This window comes from Heterodontus francisci, chromosome 44, assembly GCF_036365525.1.
Source record: "Heterodontus francisci isolate sHetFra1 chromosome 44, sHetFra1.hap1, whole genome shotgun sequence".
NCBI classification, from domain to species: domain Eukaryota; kingdom Metazoa; phylum Chordata; class Chondrichthyes; order Heterodontiformes; family Heterodontidae; genus Heterodontus; species Heterodontus francisci.
The window spans coordinates 14241557-14259489 of NC_090414.1; the positions used below are offsets into that span (position 1 = coordinate 14241557).

The 17933-nt window shown below is 45.3% G+C and overlaps 1 protein-coding gene across 5 annotated transcripts in view; it reads left to right on the plus strand.

Moving 5' to 3' along the window:
- Window positions 1-17933, plus strand: part of LOC137355917 (pyruvate carboxylase, mitochondrial-like) — a 1077083-nt gene that overhangs the window by 883509 nt on the left and 175641 nt on the right. For all 5 annotated transcript variants that reach the window (XM_068021564.1, XM_068021567.1, XM_068021566.1 and 2 more), the window contains one exon: window positions 12430-12586. In XM_068021564.1, the coding sequence (XP_067877665.1) occupies window positions 12430-12586 (157 nt within the window). The remainder of the gene's footprint in view (window positions 1-12429; window positions 12587-17933) is intronic.

Genomic DNA, 17933 nt, shown 5'->3' on the forward strand with positions numbered 1-17933 from the left:
CTTGTCCTTCTCGACCTGTCTGCAGCCTTTGACATGGTTGACCACGCCATCCTCTTCCCCCACCTCTCCACTGTCGTCCAGCTGGGTGGGACTGCCCTCATCTGGTTCCATTCCTATCTATCAAATTGGAGCCAGCCTTTCCCTTTCAATGGCTTCCCAACCCACTCCCGCACCGTTACCTCTGGTGTCCCCCAAGGATCTATCCTTGGCCCCCTTTCCATTTCTCATCTATATGCTGCCCCTTGGCAAGATCAGGTGAAGGCACAGTGTTAATTTTTGCATGTATGCTGACGTCACCCACCATCATCTCTCTCGACTCCTCCACTGTTGCTAAGTTATCAGACTGCATATCCGACATCCAGTACTGGATGAACAGAAATTTCCTCCAATTAAATGTTGGGAAGACTGAAGCCATTGCTTACAGTCCCTGCTCCAAACTACGTTCCCTAGCTACTGACTCCAGCCCCCTCTCTGTCGACTGTCTGAGACTAAACCAGACTGTTTGCAACCTTGGTGTCATTATTATGCCTCCTATCCCAGACCTGACTATTCCAATGCATTCCTGGCTGGTCTCCCACATTCTACCCTCTGTAAACTTGAGGTCATCCAAATCTGCTGCCCATGTCCTAACCCACGCCAAATCCAGTTCACCCATCACCCCTGTGCTCGCTGACCTACATTAGCTCCTGGTCAAGAACATTCTGATTTTAAAATTCTCATCCTTGTTTTCAAATCCCTCCGTGGCCTCACCCCACTGTCCAAGTTCCTTTGTGTCTCTGAGGCTGACTTACCATCAGCTTGTTGTTCAAAAAAAAAAGCTCATCATGCTGGTGATATATCTGTGAATTGCAAGCTGGCAATGGCCTGAACAATCTCGCAGTTAACATACATCAAGCTGAGAAATAATGAGTACTGGAAAAACAGGCTCCTGAACGTCCATTGAAAGCATCACACAGTCCAAGGGCAGGCAGGGCTGAGCCTCTTCAGGCGCTCTGGAGAGCTCGGGTTCAGCTTCCACACAATCAAGAAAGAAAGACGAACTTGCATTTATATAGCACCTTTCACGACCACCGGACGTCTCAAAGCACTTTAAAGCCAATGAATACTTTTGAAAAGTGTAATCACTGTTGTAGTGGAGGAAGTGCAGCCGATTTGCGCACAGCAAGCTCCCACAAACAGAAATGTGATAGTGACCGGATAATCTGTTGTTGTGATGTTGATGGGGAGACAAATAGTGGCTCCAAAACACCCGGGAGAACTTGCCCATTGTTCCTTGAAAAAGTGCCACGGTATCTTTTACATCCATCTCAGTTTAACATCTTATCTAAAAGACGGCACCTCTAGCAATGCACCCTCTCAGTATTGGCACTGGAGGGTCTGCTAGCTTTTTGTGCTCAAGTCCTGGAATAGGATTTGAACCAGGAACCTTCTGAACTCAGACGAGAGGGCCCCCAACTGAGCCACGGCTGACGCAAGTCACATCTTATTGTTCCAGAAATACCGGCATGATATCTACTCTTGTAATCGTGAGACAGCCTTGGAATGACCAGAGATAGACATCATAGGCCCAAGGAGTATCCATGTGCAGTGACCAGCTGGAGGGTCATTACTGACAGCTGTTCACATTCAACAACAAGCACTTGCATTTATATAGTGACTTTAACATAGTAAAATTTCCCAGCCTGTTTCACAGGAGTGATTACCAAACAAAATTTGACAGAGACAAGTTTGAAACGCCATAGCACACAAGGCTACAGGCCAAGTACTGGAAAATGGAATCAGAATAGTTAGGTGCTTGATGGCCAGCACAGACACGATGGGCCGAAGAGCCTGTTTCTGTGCTGTATAACTCTCTGACTCTAGAGTCACGTAAGGAGATATTAGGCCAGGTGACCAAAGCCTTGGTCAAAGAGATAGCTTTTAAGGAGTGTCTTAAAGGAGGAGGAGAAAGGTAGTGAGGGAGGGATGGCGATTTAGGGTGGGAATTCCAGAGCTCAGGGCCCAGGCAGCTGAAGGCACGGCCGCCAATGGTGGTGGAGTGATTAAAATAAGGGATGCACAAAAGGCCAGAGTTGGAGGAGCGCAGAGGTCTCAGAGGGTCGTGGGGCTGGAGGAGGTTACAGAGACAGAGAGAGGGGCGAGGCGAGGGGACTTGAAAACAAGGATGAGAATTATACAATCAAGGTGTTGCTTGACGGGGAGCCAATGAAGGTGAGCGAGCACAGGGGTGACGGGTGAATGGGACTTGGCCCATGTTAAGGTACACGTAGCAGAGTTTTGGATCGACTCAAGTTTACAGACAGTGCAGGAGAGTGTTGGAAAAGACGAGTCTGGAGGTAACAAAGGCACAGATGAGGGTTTCAGTCACTTCTCATCTGAGCCAAATGAGGCTAGCTACCATGAGGAAAAAGAGGGTATCATGGTGAATAGTTTCACTCCTGGTCATTCTTGGCAGAGAATGGAGGTGAAATCTGCTAATGATACCTCTCCCTCAGGGCTACAACCTCTCAAAGTTAACAGCCCCAATAGTTTTCACTGCTGCAAAACTGGTGCTTATAAAAAGGACTTATCCCCCACCACCCTCTCAACCCAGCTCAGGCCCAGTCCTCCGACACCGGTGTCTTTCCCACCCACCCCGGGGTATTTGGCAAGGGAGCTGAAGGTTTGATCATGCCCACTGACACTAGCCCCATAATCGGTCTCCAAGGGATCCCCTTATTAAAGGAGACTCTACGTTCCTCCCTCAACCCACCTCCTAACCCCACAGCCATTCCGACATCACTCTCAGAGCAGGAGCTGAGGGAGATCGGGAGAAATTAGGAAATCTTGTACCCTGGAAATCTGCGAAATAGGGAGCCTCCACAGCATTTCTTAGTTATTGTGTGTGTGTGCGTGCGTGTGCGTGCGTGTGCGTGCGTGCGTGCGTGTGTGTGCGTGTGTGTGTGCGTGCGCCTACAGTGTGCACATATTTGTGTCTGTGTGTCTACATGTCTGCATGTATTTAACATTCTTTTTGACATTCGAAGGAAGTTCCAGTATCCATAATGGGAATCTGCTCAGGATGTGTTGAATATGAACCCCTGGTTATTTCACCAGGTTCCTTGTCTTCCATCCTCATTCTTCCATAGACTTCAACTCAACTCTGCCGCTCAGATTCCTCACCTTCCCCCCCATCAGCCCCTCTCTCTTATTCTGTCTGTGCATGTCTCTACATCATTCTATCTTCCTATGTGTGTGTGTGTGTGTCTATCTCTACACGGTGGTATATTGTCACAGTGGTAATGTCACTGGACTAGTAATCCAGAGCCCAGGCTAATGCTCTGGGGACATGGGTTCGAATCCCACCACGGCAGATGGTGAAATTTGAATTCAATGAATAAATCTGGAATTAAAAGCTCGTCTAATGGTGACCATGAAACCACTTTCGATTGTTGCAAAAACCCATCTGGTTCACTAATGCCCTTTAGGGAAGGAAATCTGCCGTCCTTACCTGGTCTGGCCTACATGTGACTCCAGACCCACAGCAATGTGGTTAACTCTTCAATGCCCTCTGACATGGCCTACCAAGCCACTCAGTTCAGGGGCAATTAGGGATGGGCAATAAATGTTGGCCTAGCCAGCGACGCCCATATCCCATGAACGAATAAAAAAACCATTGTGAGTGGGTGTCTCTTAGTTATGAGTCTCTTTCCCATTCTTTCCTTCCCTCTCTTTATTTCTATCCCTTTCCCTCCATCTCTGTGTCTCTGTCTCCCTCCTGTCCAGTCTCACGCACACTTACGACAGTCTGTTGTTTCAGAAACCTGCAGGTAGCCTTGTGTTAACACAGTCCAGCATCAATACTATGGAGAAACTAGAGGTTAGGAACCTATTGATCAGTCTGACCGAAGGTTTAATGTGTTAGCAGATTGTGTAAGCATCATTGTACCATTAACTGTACAAACCAAATTTACACCAGACTGAATTGAATCACTCCCGGTAAAAGCACAGATCAGCAGCACACAATGAGTGGTGTACCAAAATGTATTAAACCAGGCCCACAGCAATACTGAGACAGTGCAGGGACTGTCGGAGGGACAGTGCTGAGGGAGCGCTGCACTGTCGGAGGGGCAGTACTGAGGGAGTGCTGCACTGTCGGAGGGGCAGTACTGAGGGAGTGCTGCACTGTTGGAGGGGCAGTACTTAGGGAGCGCTGCACTGTCAGAGGGGCAGTACTGAGGGAGTGCTGCACTGTTGGAGGGGCAGTACTTAGGGAGCGCTGCACTGTCAGAGGGGCAGTACTGAGGGAGTGCTGCACTGTTGGAGGGACAGTACTGAGGGAGTGCTGCACTGTTGGAGGGGCAGTACTTAGGGAGCGCTGCACTGTCAGAGGGGCAGTACTGAGGGAGCGCTGCACTGTCGAAGGGACAGTACTAAGGGAGCACTGCACTGTCGGAGGGACAGTACTAAGGGAGCGCTGCACTGTCGGAGGGGCAGTACTGAGGGAGTGCTGCACTGTCTGAGGGACATTAGTAAGGGAGCGCTGCACTGTCGGAGGGGCAATACTGAGGGAGTGCTGCAATGTCTGAGGGACAGTACTGAGGGAGCGCTGCACTGTCGGAGGGGCAGTACTGAGGGAGTGCCGCACTGTCGGAGGGACAGTACTAAGGGAGCGCTGCACTGTCTGAGGGACAGTACTGAGGGAGTGCTGCACTGTCTGAGGGACAGTACTAAGGGAACGCTGCACTGTCGGAGGGGCAGTACTGAGGGAGTGCTGCACTGTCTGAGGGACAGTACTAAGGGAGCGCTGCACTGTCGGAGGGGCAATACTGAGGGAGTGCTGCACTGTCTGGGGGACAGTACTAAGGGAGCGCTGCACTGTCGGAGGGACAGTACTGAGGGAGCGCTGCACTGTCGGAGGGTCAGTACTGAGGGAGCGCTGCACTGTTGGGGGGGGCAGTATTGAGGCAACCAATTAACATAATTAAAGGCTCAATTAGTGGCCATTCTATGGGACCGTCGGCTTTTTCCCAACAGTGGGGAGACCACGGCTCTGGGTGGCCCTGATGAAGCTTCAGAGCTGCCAGCCCGCTGATTGGGCCAGCAATTTCAGGAGCCCACCCACTGTCTTTAATTGGACAGCGCACCCACAGGCAGCCAATTAGGAAGCTGTCTGTGGTAAAATTGCCACGCAGGTCCCACCACAGGCAAGTGCAGACTCGGGACCCGCCTCTCACTGCCATCGGGGTTCCCGACATCCGCGGTAAAAGTCAGGCCTTTATCTTTGGCTGAGGAGACTGTCCCCAATCAATAATTTCTTGTCTTTCTTTTTAAATTGTATATCTCTTCGCTCTGGGGAATATAACTGCTGTTGCAGCTTCTCATGCTCTCCCCCTCCCCACTGTATAAAACGGTTCTACCACTTCATTGATGAGTTCCCTCCCCAAATGGGCCCAGACCCAGGGGAATGATCCTCACAGGAACAGGAGGAGGCCATTCAGCCCCTCAAGCCTGATCACTCAGCTCATGGCTGATCTACGCCTCAACTCAGTTTACTCTCGTTTGCCCCTATAACAGCCACTAACCAGAAAATATCCATTGATCTCTTTAATGAATGCTCCAATTTCCCCCCAACCTCAGCAGCTTTTTTTTGCGGGGGTTGGGGGGGGTGGGGAACAGAGTTCCAGATTTCCATTCCCCTTTGTGTGAAGAGGTGCTTCCTGACATCAGCCCTGAACAGGCCGGCACTAATTTTAAGGCTATGTTCCCTTGTTCTAGATTCTGCCCATCCCCCGCCCCCAGAGGAAATAGTTTTCATCAACCCGATCAAATCGTTTAATCATATTATGGAGCTTGATCAGAGCAACTCTCCACTTTCTGTACTTAGAGAATACAAGCTAAGCCTTTTCAAACTGTCCTCATATAATTTAACACTTTGTTTTATTATTGAAGTACGGAAGTGGTTTGGCATCTTGACCTGATGCTCCAGTCCAGGTTGGGATGGTTCAAAGGAGTAGCCCACAGAGCCAAGACCTGCAACTGCTGCTCCATCTCCTTTTGCTATTTTAAGCTGTCATTAGTATTGATTCAAAATCACATCAGAAGTTGTAATCAGTCATATTGCTGCTGTACATCTGCATCTCTCTCTCTCTCGTTCTGTCTCCATCACTCTCTCTGTCTCCCCTTCTCACTCTACCTCTGTCTCTTGCTCTGCCTCTCACTCTCTATCACCCGCCCCCTCCCCATCCCTGTTCTCTCTTTCTCTACTCTTTCCCCGTCACTGTGTCTGTTTGTCTCTCTCCCTCACCCATTCTCTCCTCTCTCTCTCTCTCTGTCTGTCTCTATCTCTCTGCCCATCTCTCTTTCTTTGATTGTCTCCCCCTCTCTCTCTCTTTGTCTCTCTCAGTCTCCCTCTCTCTCACTCTCTGCCCATCTCTCTTTCTTTGACTGTCTCCCCCTCTCTCTCTATTTGTCTCTCTCAATCTCCCTCTCTCTCTCTCTCTCTCATTATCTCATTTATCAGCCTACCCTCATTTCCAGTAAATACTGCACCAACATTGGAATTGAGACAATAAAGTTATTGATTGCTGCTTTCACTCTGTAGTCTTCCAGCTTACAGTGAGGTGTAAATCTCAGCACATTAACCTCTTCTTTCGGAGTGGGTGTTAGTTTCTGCAAGTGGTGCCCTGTATCGCAGTTTTGTTATGTAACATTACTTGCGACGGACTCACCTCAGGGGATTCTGGTGCAATTAAACCACACATTTGAACAATAAATCGGTAGTAGCTGGAACCCAGTTTCTCAGTGAGCATAATGGGGCTGGTGAGAGGGAGTCTAAGGACACCAGCCGTTTGTATTCTATTGTTAGAGCTAAGCTATTGGCACATTTCAGGGATTAATACCTGTTTAATTCTGGCAACTCAGACACTTTTAAACAGCATCTAAGCGTACCTGAAAGTTGCCCAATCAGGACAACTGTGAACACTGCCCATTATTTTAGTTCCCTGGTTTTGTCAGACACACTACGATGATCTATGGTTATGTCAATGCTCGTGTAACAGGTCAACAGAGAGGCTAAACCCAGCTGTCAATTACCGGCAGGCATCTGAAAGAGCAATTTCTGAAAAATAAAATCGAGATCTCATTATACCATTAGAAAGCATCATATAGAAGGGTGCGTGCAGAATCACTCCTGACTGTAATATATTCACCATGCACTGGTTTCCAGGGAAACCGGTGTTTTTTTTTTATTTAACTAAGGTTTCTAAAATCTGGAAATAACAGGAAGAATGACTGGAAATAAAATGCTGTGAAGTGACTGGATTTGAACATTAGAAAGAATTTGCATTCCTACAGCACCTTTCACAACTTCAGGATCTCCCAAAGCGCTTGAGGGCCAACACAGTACTTTTGAAGTGTAGTCACTCTTGTAATGTAGGAGAAGCTGCAGCTAATTTGTACAGAGCAGTCTCCCACAAACAGCAATGTGATAATGTCAGGATAATCTGGGGGGTTTTTTCAGTGATGTTGGTTGAGGGATTAATGTTGCCAGGGAGAACCCCACTGCTCTTCCTCGCAAGAGTGGCCGTGCGATCTTTTATGTCCACCTGAGAGGGCTGGCGACACCTCGGTTAACGTCTCCTCCGAACAATGGTCCATCCCGACACTGCAGCGCTCCCTCAGTACTGAACCACTGATAGTGCAGCATTCCTTCAGTACTGACCCTCCAACAGTGCAGCATTCTCTCAGTACTGCCCCTCCGACAGTGCAGTGCTCCATCAGTACTGACCCTCCAACAGTGCAGCATTCCCTCAGTACTGACCCTCCAACAGTGCAGCATTCCCTCAGTACTGACCCTCCAACAGTGCTCCGAACTGTGATGACTAGTATAAGATATGAGGCAGAGACTGCAGGCTGCTGAACATAAAGGCATCTTCTTTATTCTGTTTTACTTTCACTTTCCCTTTTGCTAGCATGTGTGTTCTACAACCCAAGTGTACACAAAGCACAATGCAATTGCAACATTACATCCCTCCCCTTCTTCGTAAATGAGAAACATAACATGTTACAATGGTTTGTTTCCAAAAATGTAGACAATAAACTTAAATAGTTTACTTCATAACATTGGGCTGTTTTCTGTCACGAGTAGACTATCGTCTGACATCGGGTGTAGTCTCATTTGAATCGTGTTCTTCATCTGAGTTGTCGACGTCTTACGGTTGGTGTTTTCAGTGCCTTGAAGATTGGCACATTTCTTGTGATGATTTGTGAACCGTGTTTATGAATAATCATTGATCCCTTTGTGTTGGTCACAACAAATGGTTGAATGTCATAAGGTTTGTTTTCCAGCAGGACCATCCATTCCACAAGTACTTTATCTGCTGGCTTTAATGGGGTCACTCTAAATTTCATGTTTCGCTCTGTATTTTCTTTCATTCGATCTTCCTGTTCTCGATCGCGTTCGCGTACATATTGATCATTAATTCCGTGGGGTAGCTCGGGTAGACGTCTGTTTATAGGATGTGTAAAGATGAGCGTAGCTGGAGGTTTTCCGGTAGTCAAGTGAGGATAAATACAGATTGGGGAGATCATTCAGAACATCTACCTTACCCTTGCATAGCAGCTTACATCCCTCTCCAATCATGTGCCTCCAGAGACCTTCCCTCTGTTACTCCAGGAATTAAACTCCAGTATGTGGGATCTGCTGCCTCTTATTTGTTTTGATCGCTTTTGCGTACATATTGATCATTAATTCCGTGGGGTAGCTCGGGTAGACGTCTGTTTATAGGATGTGGAAAGATGAGCGTAGCTGGAGGTTTTCCAGTAGTCGAGTGAGGAGTTGCTCTGTAATTACGAAGAAAGTGATATAGCTGTTGCTTTCATGACTTGTTCTCGGCTATAGCTGTACGTATGCCTTTTTTCTAGGTTCACATAAATCTCTCGTAAACTCTTGGCCAACAGGATGTGATCTTCCTATGCCTGAACCCTAGGTAGTTTGCGAATTTGCTGAACTCATCACTGTTGAATGGGGGTCCATTGTCACTTCTTACCTTTTGAGGGATTTCAAACAAGGCAAAGATCTGGTTAAGCTTTGGGATGACCGCTTTTGTTGAAGTTGACATAACTAATTGGGAATCTCTTGTAGTCGTCAGTGACAACAAGTAGATGTTCACCTGCGAGCAAATCTGTGAAGTCAACACTGACTTCAATCCATGGTCCTGGAGGTAGTTCAGACATCATGAGGGATCATGACGATTTGGCATTGTGGTTGCGTGACATGGCAAACACAGATTGATTTTGTGCTCTACCATACGGTCAATTCCCGGGAACCATACCTTCTCCCGAAGAATTGTTTAGTCTTGACTATTCCCTGGTATCCTTCATGTGCTATATCGCCAACATATTCCCTCAGTGACTGTGGAATAACAGTACAGTTGTCGAGACCAGATGTAACGGTGAGCTCATTTCGAATACTGTGAATACGTAGTGTGTGAACGATTTCGTTTGTTGATGCTTTCTTGATCACGTCTTTCCAGTTTCATTGTTTCATAGCCTTCATACATAATTGCGAAGCTACATTTTTTTTTGTTGTTGCTTTGATGTCAGACAGTGACTTTGGCGCCACATTTATGCTTACATAGTTAAAATGTTGTTCATCAACCTTTTCCTCACAACTAGTAGGACCAACTGTTGGCAACGGATGTCACAAAAGGTAATCCGCTGGGTTGAGCTTGCCCGGCTGATACTCAACACGATACCTGTACTCTTGTAGTTTGAGTATCCAACGTTCTATTCGAGTCGGTGGTTTGCAATGTGGATTGTTGAACAAGCTCACCAGTGGTCTATGATCAGTTATTACTTTAAACTCATTTCCATATAGGTCGAGATGAAAGTGTAAGATGCCCCTTGTGATTGAGAGCGCTTCTCTCTCTGCAAATAATGTTGCTGTTTGGGTGTTGGCAATCTGCTTGCCATTGCAACGATTGATGGATTACCTGACTTGTCTTTCTGAATAAGAACTGCATCTGCGCCAACCGGGCTTGCATTCATGACTAGCTGGGTGGTCTTCTCAGGGTCATTTGTGCAATTTTCTGACAAATGTCGTTTATTTTCTCGTGTGTTCTCTCTCGCCGGTTTGTGTGATTTAGTTGATTCCCAGTTGGTGGTCTCTTTCGTCAGATCGCGTAGGGGAGCAGATAGCGTAGCGAGGCGAGGAATGAAGTGACCGCAGTACGCGACGAGTCCTAGCAGTCTCCTGTATTCTTGAACGTTTGTAGGATCCGCTGTGTTTGAAATGGCTTCACCTTTCCGTGGATCGGTTGATAATCCTTCACCATTAAACACATGACCAAAGAATTCAATTTTGCTTTCATTGAATAAGCACTTGTCTTTGTTCAAAGTGAGGTTACATTCTCTGAGATATTGTAGCCAAGCATGTAGGCATGTCTCGAGTTCCCTTTCAGTGCAGCCGTATATGAGAATGTCATGACTGATGTTCAGCCTGCCTTCAAGTCCTTGAAGTGCAGATTGAATGAAGTGCTGAAATACCTCAGCTGCAGGAGCTGACTCCAACGTTGAACCTCTTGTATCGGAAAAGTCCGATGTGAATAGAAAATACAGGAAGATATCTTGATTCTTCTGCAAGCTCGATTTGATAGTCACCTGCATTCAGATCAAGTTTAGCACCATTCACTTTCTCTATGATATCATTGATTGTCGGTGTCAAGTGTCTTTCTCGTTGTATGGCTTGATTTGGTGATCGCACATAAATGCAGATTGTAATCTGGTTCTCACTCTTGGGTTTCTTGATGACTTGTATGGTTGAGACCCAAGGGATAGGCTCATCCCCAACATTCTCCAGATGTGACATAGAATAGAGCATTCGTTGTAGTGTCTGTGAATGAGACTGGCGTTTCAAACGTTCCGAGAACTTTCAGCGGTTTGTCACTGTTGTAAGGGAAAATTTTCATATTCCCTGGTTTGCAGAGAATGGGGCAGTCCTGAAGTTGGTTGAATGTTTTATCTCCGGTGTCTATGAGAGCGTCTGCATCCAAGCAGTCAATGGTCACTGTCACACGTGGCTGTTTGCTGCGTCTGAGAGAGAGGACAAAAGAATGTTCAGGATCATCTGCCTCTACGTTGGCTACGTTCTTCCGCCATTTTGCTGTGGTATGCATATGTGGCACCCTTTTGTTGGGATTGGTCTTAGTAGTTGATTTTGCTGACGGGCGACAAACAGGAGCAAAGTGGTTGGGTTTCCACAGGCTGTTTATCAGTAACAGGACACTCTGCTCAGTGTGGGTAGGCACTGCCACAGTGGAAACATTCTTTGGACAAGTCTAAGCTTTGTTTGGGACACGGCTGTTGTTGCTCTGGTTTCCTGGCACATGAGCGATGAATAGTATTCACAGGACTTGAACTTGGAGTGTGGTAGTTACTGTTAACAGCCTCAACTTTAGTAGCTCTGGACTCTGAAAACAATAGTGATCTTGCTAATTCCAGCAGCTTTGACAGCTTTCTGTCTTTCTCAAGTGATCGCGCCTTCGAAATGTCGCAGCCACTTCTCCCAATGTGGGGATATAGATGTTGGCTCTGAATACACATCAGAAGGTAGTAGGTTGGGCATAGATAAGGCCATGTTGATCAGCAATGCGTTTCCTTTCAGAGGAAACTTCTCTGCAGTGATACGAGATTAAAAAGCTTTTTTTGAATGGGTGGGTACTTTTGAGAGATCAGTGCGTGAGTGTACACTGTACAAGCTTCCTGTATGTGCCTAACACAGTATCCAACTTCAAATGCTGTCTGTAAGAGTAGAAAAAAAGCTTCCAAGATATTCATATCTGAAAATGATGTTTTCGGTTTTTTTTACCATCCTTTTTGTTTTTACCTGGTTGCCATTGGGATATCCTCGGGACTGGAGTGAGGTTTAGCCGAGTCTAGTAAAAGGTATGAGGCAGAGACAGAGACTGCAGCCTGCTGAACATAAAGGCTTCTTCTTTATTCTGTTTCACTTTCACTTTCCTTTTGCTAGCATGTGTGTCCTACAGCTGCCCCAATTGTACATAAAGCGCAATGCAATTGCAATTTCAAAACGCTCCAACGTTGAAAAAAATGCAAATGAAGCAGGCCCTGAAAGAGAGATATTAGGTACTGAGTAATGTAGAGAAATGTAATTCTGTGCACTATTAAATAATGAGAAGAACAGTTTGGGACAAACTGGGAAAAGGTAAATTCATTGCTAATCCAAGTTAAACCGTAACCCAAGTAATGGAAAAGTCATGCTTCCGTCACAAAACAAAGATTAGAAGTGTTATGCATGGTCAGATATGGTTTAGTGGTGTTGTGCTTTGGGCATGTTTGATGTAGTTACCCATTAAATACTCAATCTGTTTTTTTGTGCTGACCATGTATTTGACAATGTCGATTAATGTTGATGCCCTCTTGCCACAGGCGCCACCTTTGACGTGGCGATGCGCTTCCTCTACGAGTGCCCCTGGAAACGCCTGCAGGAGATGCGAGCACTCATCCCCAACATCCCTTTCCAGATGCTGCTGCGAGGTGCCAATGCTGTGGGTTACACCAACTACCCCGACAACACAGTGTACAAGTAAGACCTCTCCTTGGCCCTAGGCCGTCTATTACCCTTTGCAATCCCCTCTGACCCATTAATTCCATGTATCCACAGAGTTTGGGAATTGGCAGGACAAGTTGATAAAGCTGCTAAAAAAAAAAATCAGGCGCAATCTTTGTCTTTATTAATAGAGGAACAGAGTATAAAAGCAAGGAGCTTGATAAATCACTGCAGTATTGTGGCCATGTCTGAGCACCACATTTTAGGAAGGATGTCAAGGCCTTAGGGAGGGTGCAGAAGAGACTTAATAGAATGGTCCCAGGGATGAGGGACTTCAGTTATGTTGAAAGACCAGAGAAGTTGGGATTGTTCTGCTTAGAGCAGAGCCAGTTAAGGGGAGAGTTAATAGAGGTTCAAAATCATGAAGGGTTCTGTTAGAGTAAGTAATGAGAAACTCTTTCCAATAACAGGAGGGTCGGTAACCAGAGGACTCAGATTTAAAATGATTGGCAAAAGAACCAGAGGTGACATGAGGAAGAATGTTTTTATGCAGCGAGTTGTTGTGATCTGGAACCCGCTGCCTGAAAGCAGATCCAATCGTAACTTTTCAAATGGGAATTAAATAAATACTTGAAAAGGAGAAATTTGCAGGGATGCGGGGCAAGAGCAGGGGGGTGGGACTGATTGGATAACTCTTCCAAACAGCCAGCACAGGCACAATGGGTCGAATGGCCTTCTTCTCTGTAAGATTCTATGATTCTAAGCCTTGCCAAGCACAATATGCTGCAGACTGGCATCACACAGACGCACTGTCTGGGCCCTACGTTGAGTGGAATACAAGATAGTTTTTCAAAGGGGCATTGGCAAGTTATTCCAATCAGAAATAATTATTTAGAAGATAATTTCAGACACCTTATCTTTTGAACAGAGACTCAGATTGGCATGAGGTGCAGCTGGTGCATCAGGGCACCAGTAAGACAGTGGCCGCAGTAATACCCCGAGCACCAACAGTCCATCGGTAATACCAACTGACCACCCGCAACACCTTGGGCAGCAGTCATACCCAAGGTGCTGATAATACTTTGTACACCAGTAACCCCAAGGGCAGGAATGTCACACTGTTATGGTACCCAAGGTGTTGCTGGTGCTCTGGGTGTTGCAGGTACAATGTACTTGCTACCTGTGAGGATAAGGATGCATGCTGTGGGGTGAACAGCCAGAATACTAATCACAGCACTGTGGAGGCAGCCAAGGCATTGTAGAGTGGAATAGAAAGCTTGTGGTCTTAGGGAATTTGAAATTAGAGGGGTAGATAGTGCCCCCTACAGTCGCAACTGAGAGCCCAGAGGGTGTGTTGCCTACCTGGTGCAAAGGTAAAGGATATCTCGGAGCAACTGGAGAGGAACTTGGAAAGGGAGAGGGAAAATTTAGTTGTCATGGGTCCCTGTTGGAACAATGACATGGGGAAGAACAGGAAGGGAATATCAGAATCGAGGAAAAAACTGGACCTCACGGGTGGTAATCTCGGGATCACTACGTGCACCACATTCTAGTTGGTATAGATCAGAAAGGTGAATGCATGGCTCACATGGGAAGGAAGGGATTCCATTTTACTGGTGTCAATACTGGGTCAGGAAGGAGCACTACTGCTGGGACGGGCTTCACCTGAACTCAATTGGGACCAGTGTCACAGCGGAAAGGATAAATTGAACTGTCAATAGGATTTTAAACTAGCAAAATGAAGTGAGGCGTATACTGAGAAAGACATAAGTCTGAAGATAAAATGGGAGACAAGAGTCAAGGTCAGACCAAGCTAAGGAACAAGGGTAACATAAATGGTCAGTGAACAAATACATTTATACAACAGAAGCAAAAATCAAGTAAAATGAACAACTATTAAAGATGAATTAAACCAGCTGCATAGCAATTTGCACAACATCCAAAATACAACGGGGGGAATTGGAGACGATAATTCGTAGCGAGGAGCCAGGTATAGTAGGAATAACTGAAACATAAAGAACAGGATTGGCAACTAAATATTGCAGATTATAGCATAATCAGAAGGGACAGAACTAACAGAAGGTTAGAAACAGAATCCGTGTTGATTGAAACAAAAAGATAGAAAGGATTCGTCATGTTTATAGGATTATGCTACAGATCACCTGATATTGGCAAGGAAGTGGAGGAAGAAATATGTAAACAAATATATGAAATGAGTAAAGGGATAGAATAATAATCATGGGAGATTTTAACTACACCTAAATAAACTGGCAGAAAGAGGCAGTGAAAGGGCTGCATGGACTGGAGTTCTTCCAATGTGTTCAGCTGGATCTAGTAATGAACAGCTAACAGAAGTAGTCGTAAGGGGACATCTAGGCAATAGCGATCACAACATAATGAGATTAATGCGACAACATAATGAGTTTAAGATGAAGATTCAGAAGGACATACGTAAGACAAAGATCAAAGTAATAAATTGATTTTAAAGCTGATTTTACGGGCATGAGAATAGAACTGGAGAAAATAAATTGGAAAAATTTACTGACAAACTTAGATAGAACAGCAGTGGGAAATATTTAAAATAATACAGTTCAGGAGAAATATATCCCACGAAAAACAAGAACATAATAGCCAATAATGAGACACCATGGATGAATAAAGAGGTAAAGGGCAGAACTGAAAATAAAGAGAAAGGCACACACTCAGCACACAGACAACAATAGATAGAATGAGAAAAGGGAATACAAAAAGGTTAGGAAATACACCAAAGGTGCATTTGGAAAAGCAAAGAGAAACTCCGAAATTAACCTATGAAGGAATATAAAAAAAAGGGTATTCTACAGACACACAAATAATAAAAGACAGATCAGGATAGGGCCACTGAAGGATGCACAATGTAAACTCACAGGCAATGACAGTGATATTACTTTGTCTCAGCATTTACCAGGGAGATCAATAAGGTGGACGTAGCATGAGGAGAAGACATGAAAAAGATATAAAGACATTTAAGAGAGAAGATCTACAATGACACCAAATTGGAGATTGTAGTAAATACAGAGGTGGATGGCAGCAAAATACAGGAAGACATTAAATAAACCTGCAGAACGGGCATGTGATTGACAAATGAACTTCAATATACATTAAGTGTGAGGTATTACATTTTGGCAGGAAAAATAAGGCTATTTTTCCTTGGAAATTAAGTGTCTAAATGGAGTAGAGGAACAGAGGGATCTGGCGGTACAGATACACAAATCACTAAAAGTAGTGACACAGGTTAATCAGGTCATAAAGAAAGCAAACAAAAAATCTCTAGAGAGATAGAATTCAAAAGCAGAGCAGCTATGTTAAACCTATATAGAAACTTAGTGAGGCTACACTTGGATTATGGTGTAGAGTCCTGATCTCCATTTTATAAAAGGGACAAAATGCCACCAGGGTAGGTGCGAAAATGTTTACTAGAATGATACCAAAACTGAGATGTACCTATCGGGAAAGGCAGAATGGACTTGGGTCTCTTTTCCCTAGAAAAGAGAAGGCTGAGAGGTGACCCGATAGAGGTCTTTAAGATTATGAAAGGGATTTGATAGGGTAAATGTAAAGAAGATGTTTCCAACTGTGGGCAAGATCAGAACTCGGGGTCATAGATGTAAGATAGTCAGTAATAAATCCAGTAGGGAATTCAGGAGAAACTTCTTCACCCAGAGAGTGATTAGAATGTGGAACTTGCTACCACATGGAATAGTTAAGGTGTGTGGCATAAATGCATATAAGGGGAAACTAGATAAACAGGTAAGAAAGAACAGAAGAGAGGATTATAATGAGGTTTAGGTGAATAACTTCATGTGGACCCGAAGTACTGGCACAGACCAGCTGGACAGAATGGCCTGTTTCTGTGTTGTAAATACTTAGTCATTTTTAACAATTCATTCAAAGGATGTGACCGTCGCTGGCAAGGCCAGCATTTATTGCTCATCCCTAATTACCCTTGAGAAGGCGGTAGTGAGCTGCCTTCTTGACAACTGAGTGGCTTGTTAGGCTATTTCAGAGGGCAGTTAAGAGTCAACCCCACATTGCTGTGGGCCTGGAGTAACGTGCAGGCCAGACCGTGTAAGGATGGCAGATTTCCTTCCCTAAAGAGCATTACGGAACCAGGTGGGTTTTAATGACAATCCGGTAATTTCATGGGCACAATAAGTGATATAAGCTTTTTATTGCAGATTTATTTAATTAACTGAATTTAAATTCTCGAGCTGCCGCAGTGGGATTTGAACTCATGCCTTTGGATCATTCGTCCAGACCTCTGGATTACTAGTCCAGTTAAATAACCACAATAATAAGTCGCCAATCAGACTTTGTTAATACTCTGGGCATCAGTAACCCATTGGACAGCTGTAACACCCTGTCTCTGTGTGAAATCCTCCCTGTCTGGGTGGTGAGCATGGGGTCTTTATCGTGTGCTGTTTCTGATCAATGAATGTGTCTCAATTCCTTCTCCCTTCATACTCGTCCCTTTTGAAATGGAAACTTTGGACCAAACAGATGCGAGTGGAATTTTTCGTGTTCGGATTTGTCCTCAGCAGAGAGCTTCTTAAGTGTTCGTAATACCAGTTACATGTAAATTAGACTTGAATTAAATTACGCGTAATGTCTTTATTCTAAATGTTGGCCGTACATGATGAGCTTAAGCTGCACAATTCAGAATCCATCTGCCACTGGGATCAATTAGTAACCAGGAGCAGCCTCGGTGGGAACGAGATTCAAGCAGCCAGTATCTTCCTCCGGAAATCAATTCCATGACTTGATCTCATTCAATACTCTGCTGCCCATATCCCACCTCGCTGTTCACCCATCACCCCTGTGCTCACTGATCTGCATGGACTCATGGTATGGCAATGCCTTGATTTTAAAATGCACATCTTTGTGTTCAAATTCCTCCATGGCTTTGCCCCTCCCTATGTCTGTGACTTCCTCCAGCCCGACGACCCTGCACAATCTCTGCACTCCACCAATTCTGACTTTTTGATCTTCCCAATCTCCATTGCACCACCTTCGGCAGCCATGCCTTCAGCTGCCTGGGGCCCTAAGCTCTGGAATTCCCTCCCGAAACCTCTCCGCCTCTCTCTCTCTTTCTCTCTCCTTTCAGACACTCCTTCAAACCAACCTCTTTGACCAAGCTTTTGGTCACCTGCCCGAATATCTCCTGATGTGGCTGATTTTTTGTGAGGCACTTCTGGATATTTTACTGCATTAAAGGTGCTTACATTTACAGGCAATTTGTTAATTTAGAGGGAAATCTCCACATCAGTACAGGAAATCAAACGGAGGCTGTTCTGGGTTCAGAGAAGTGGAACTGTCACGTTCAGGGAGAAAGGTGGCCAAATCA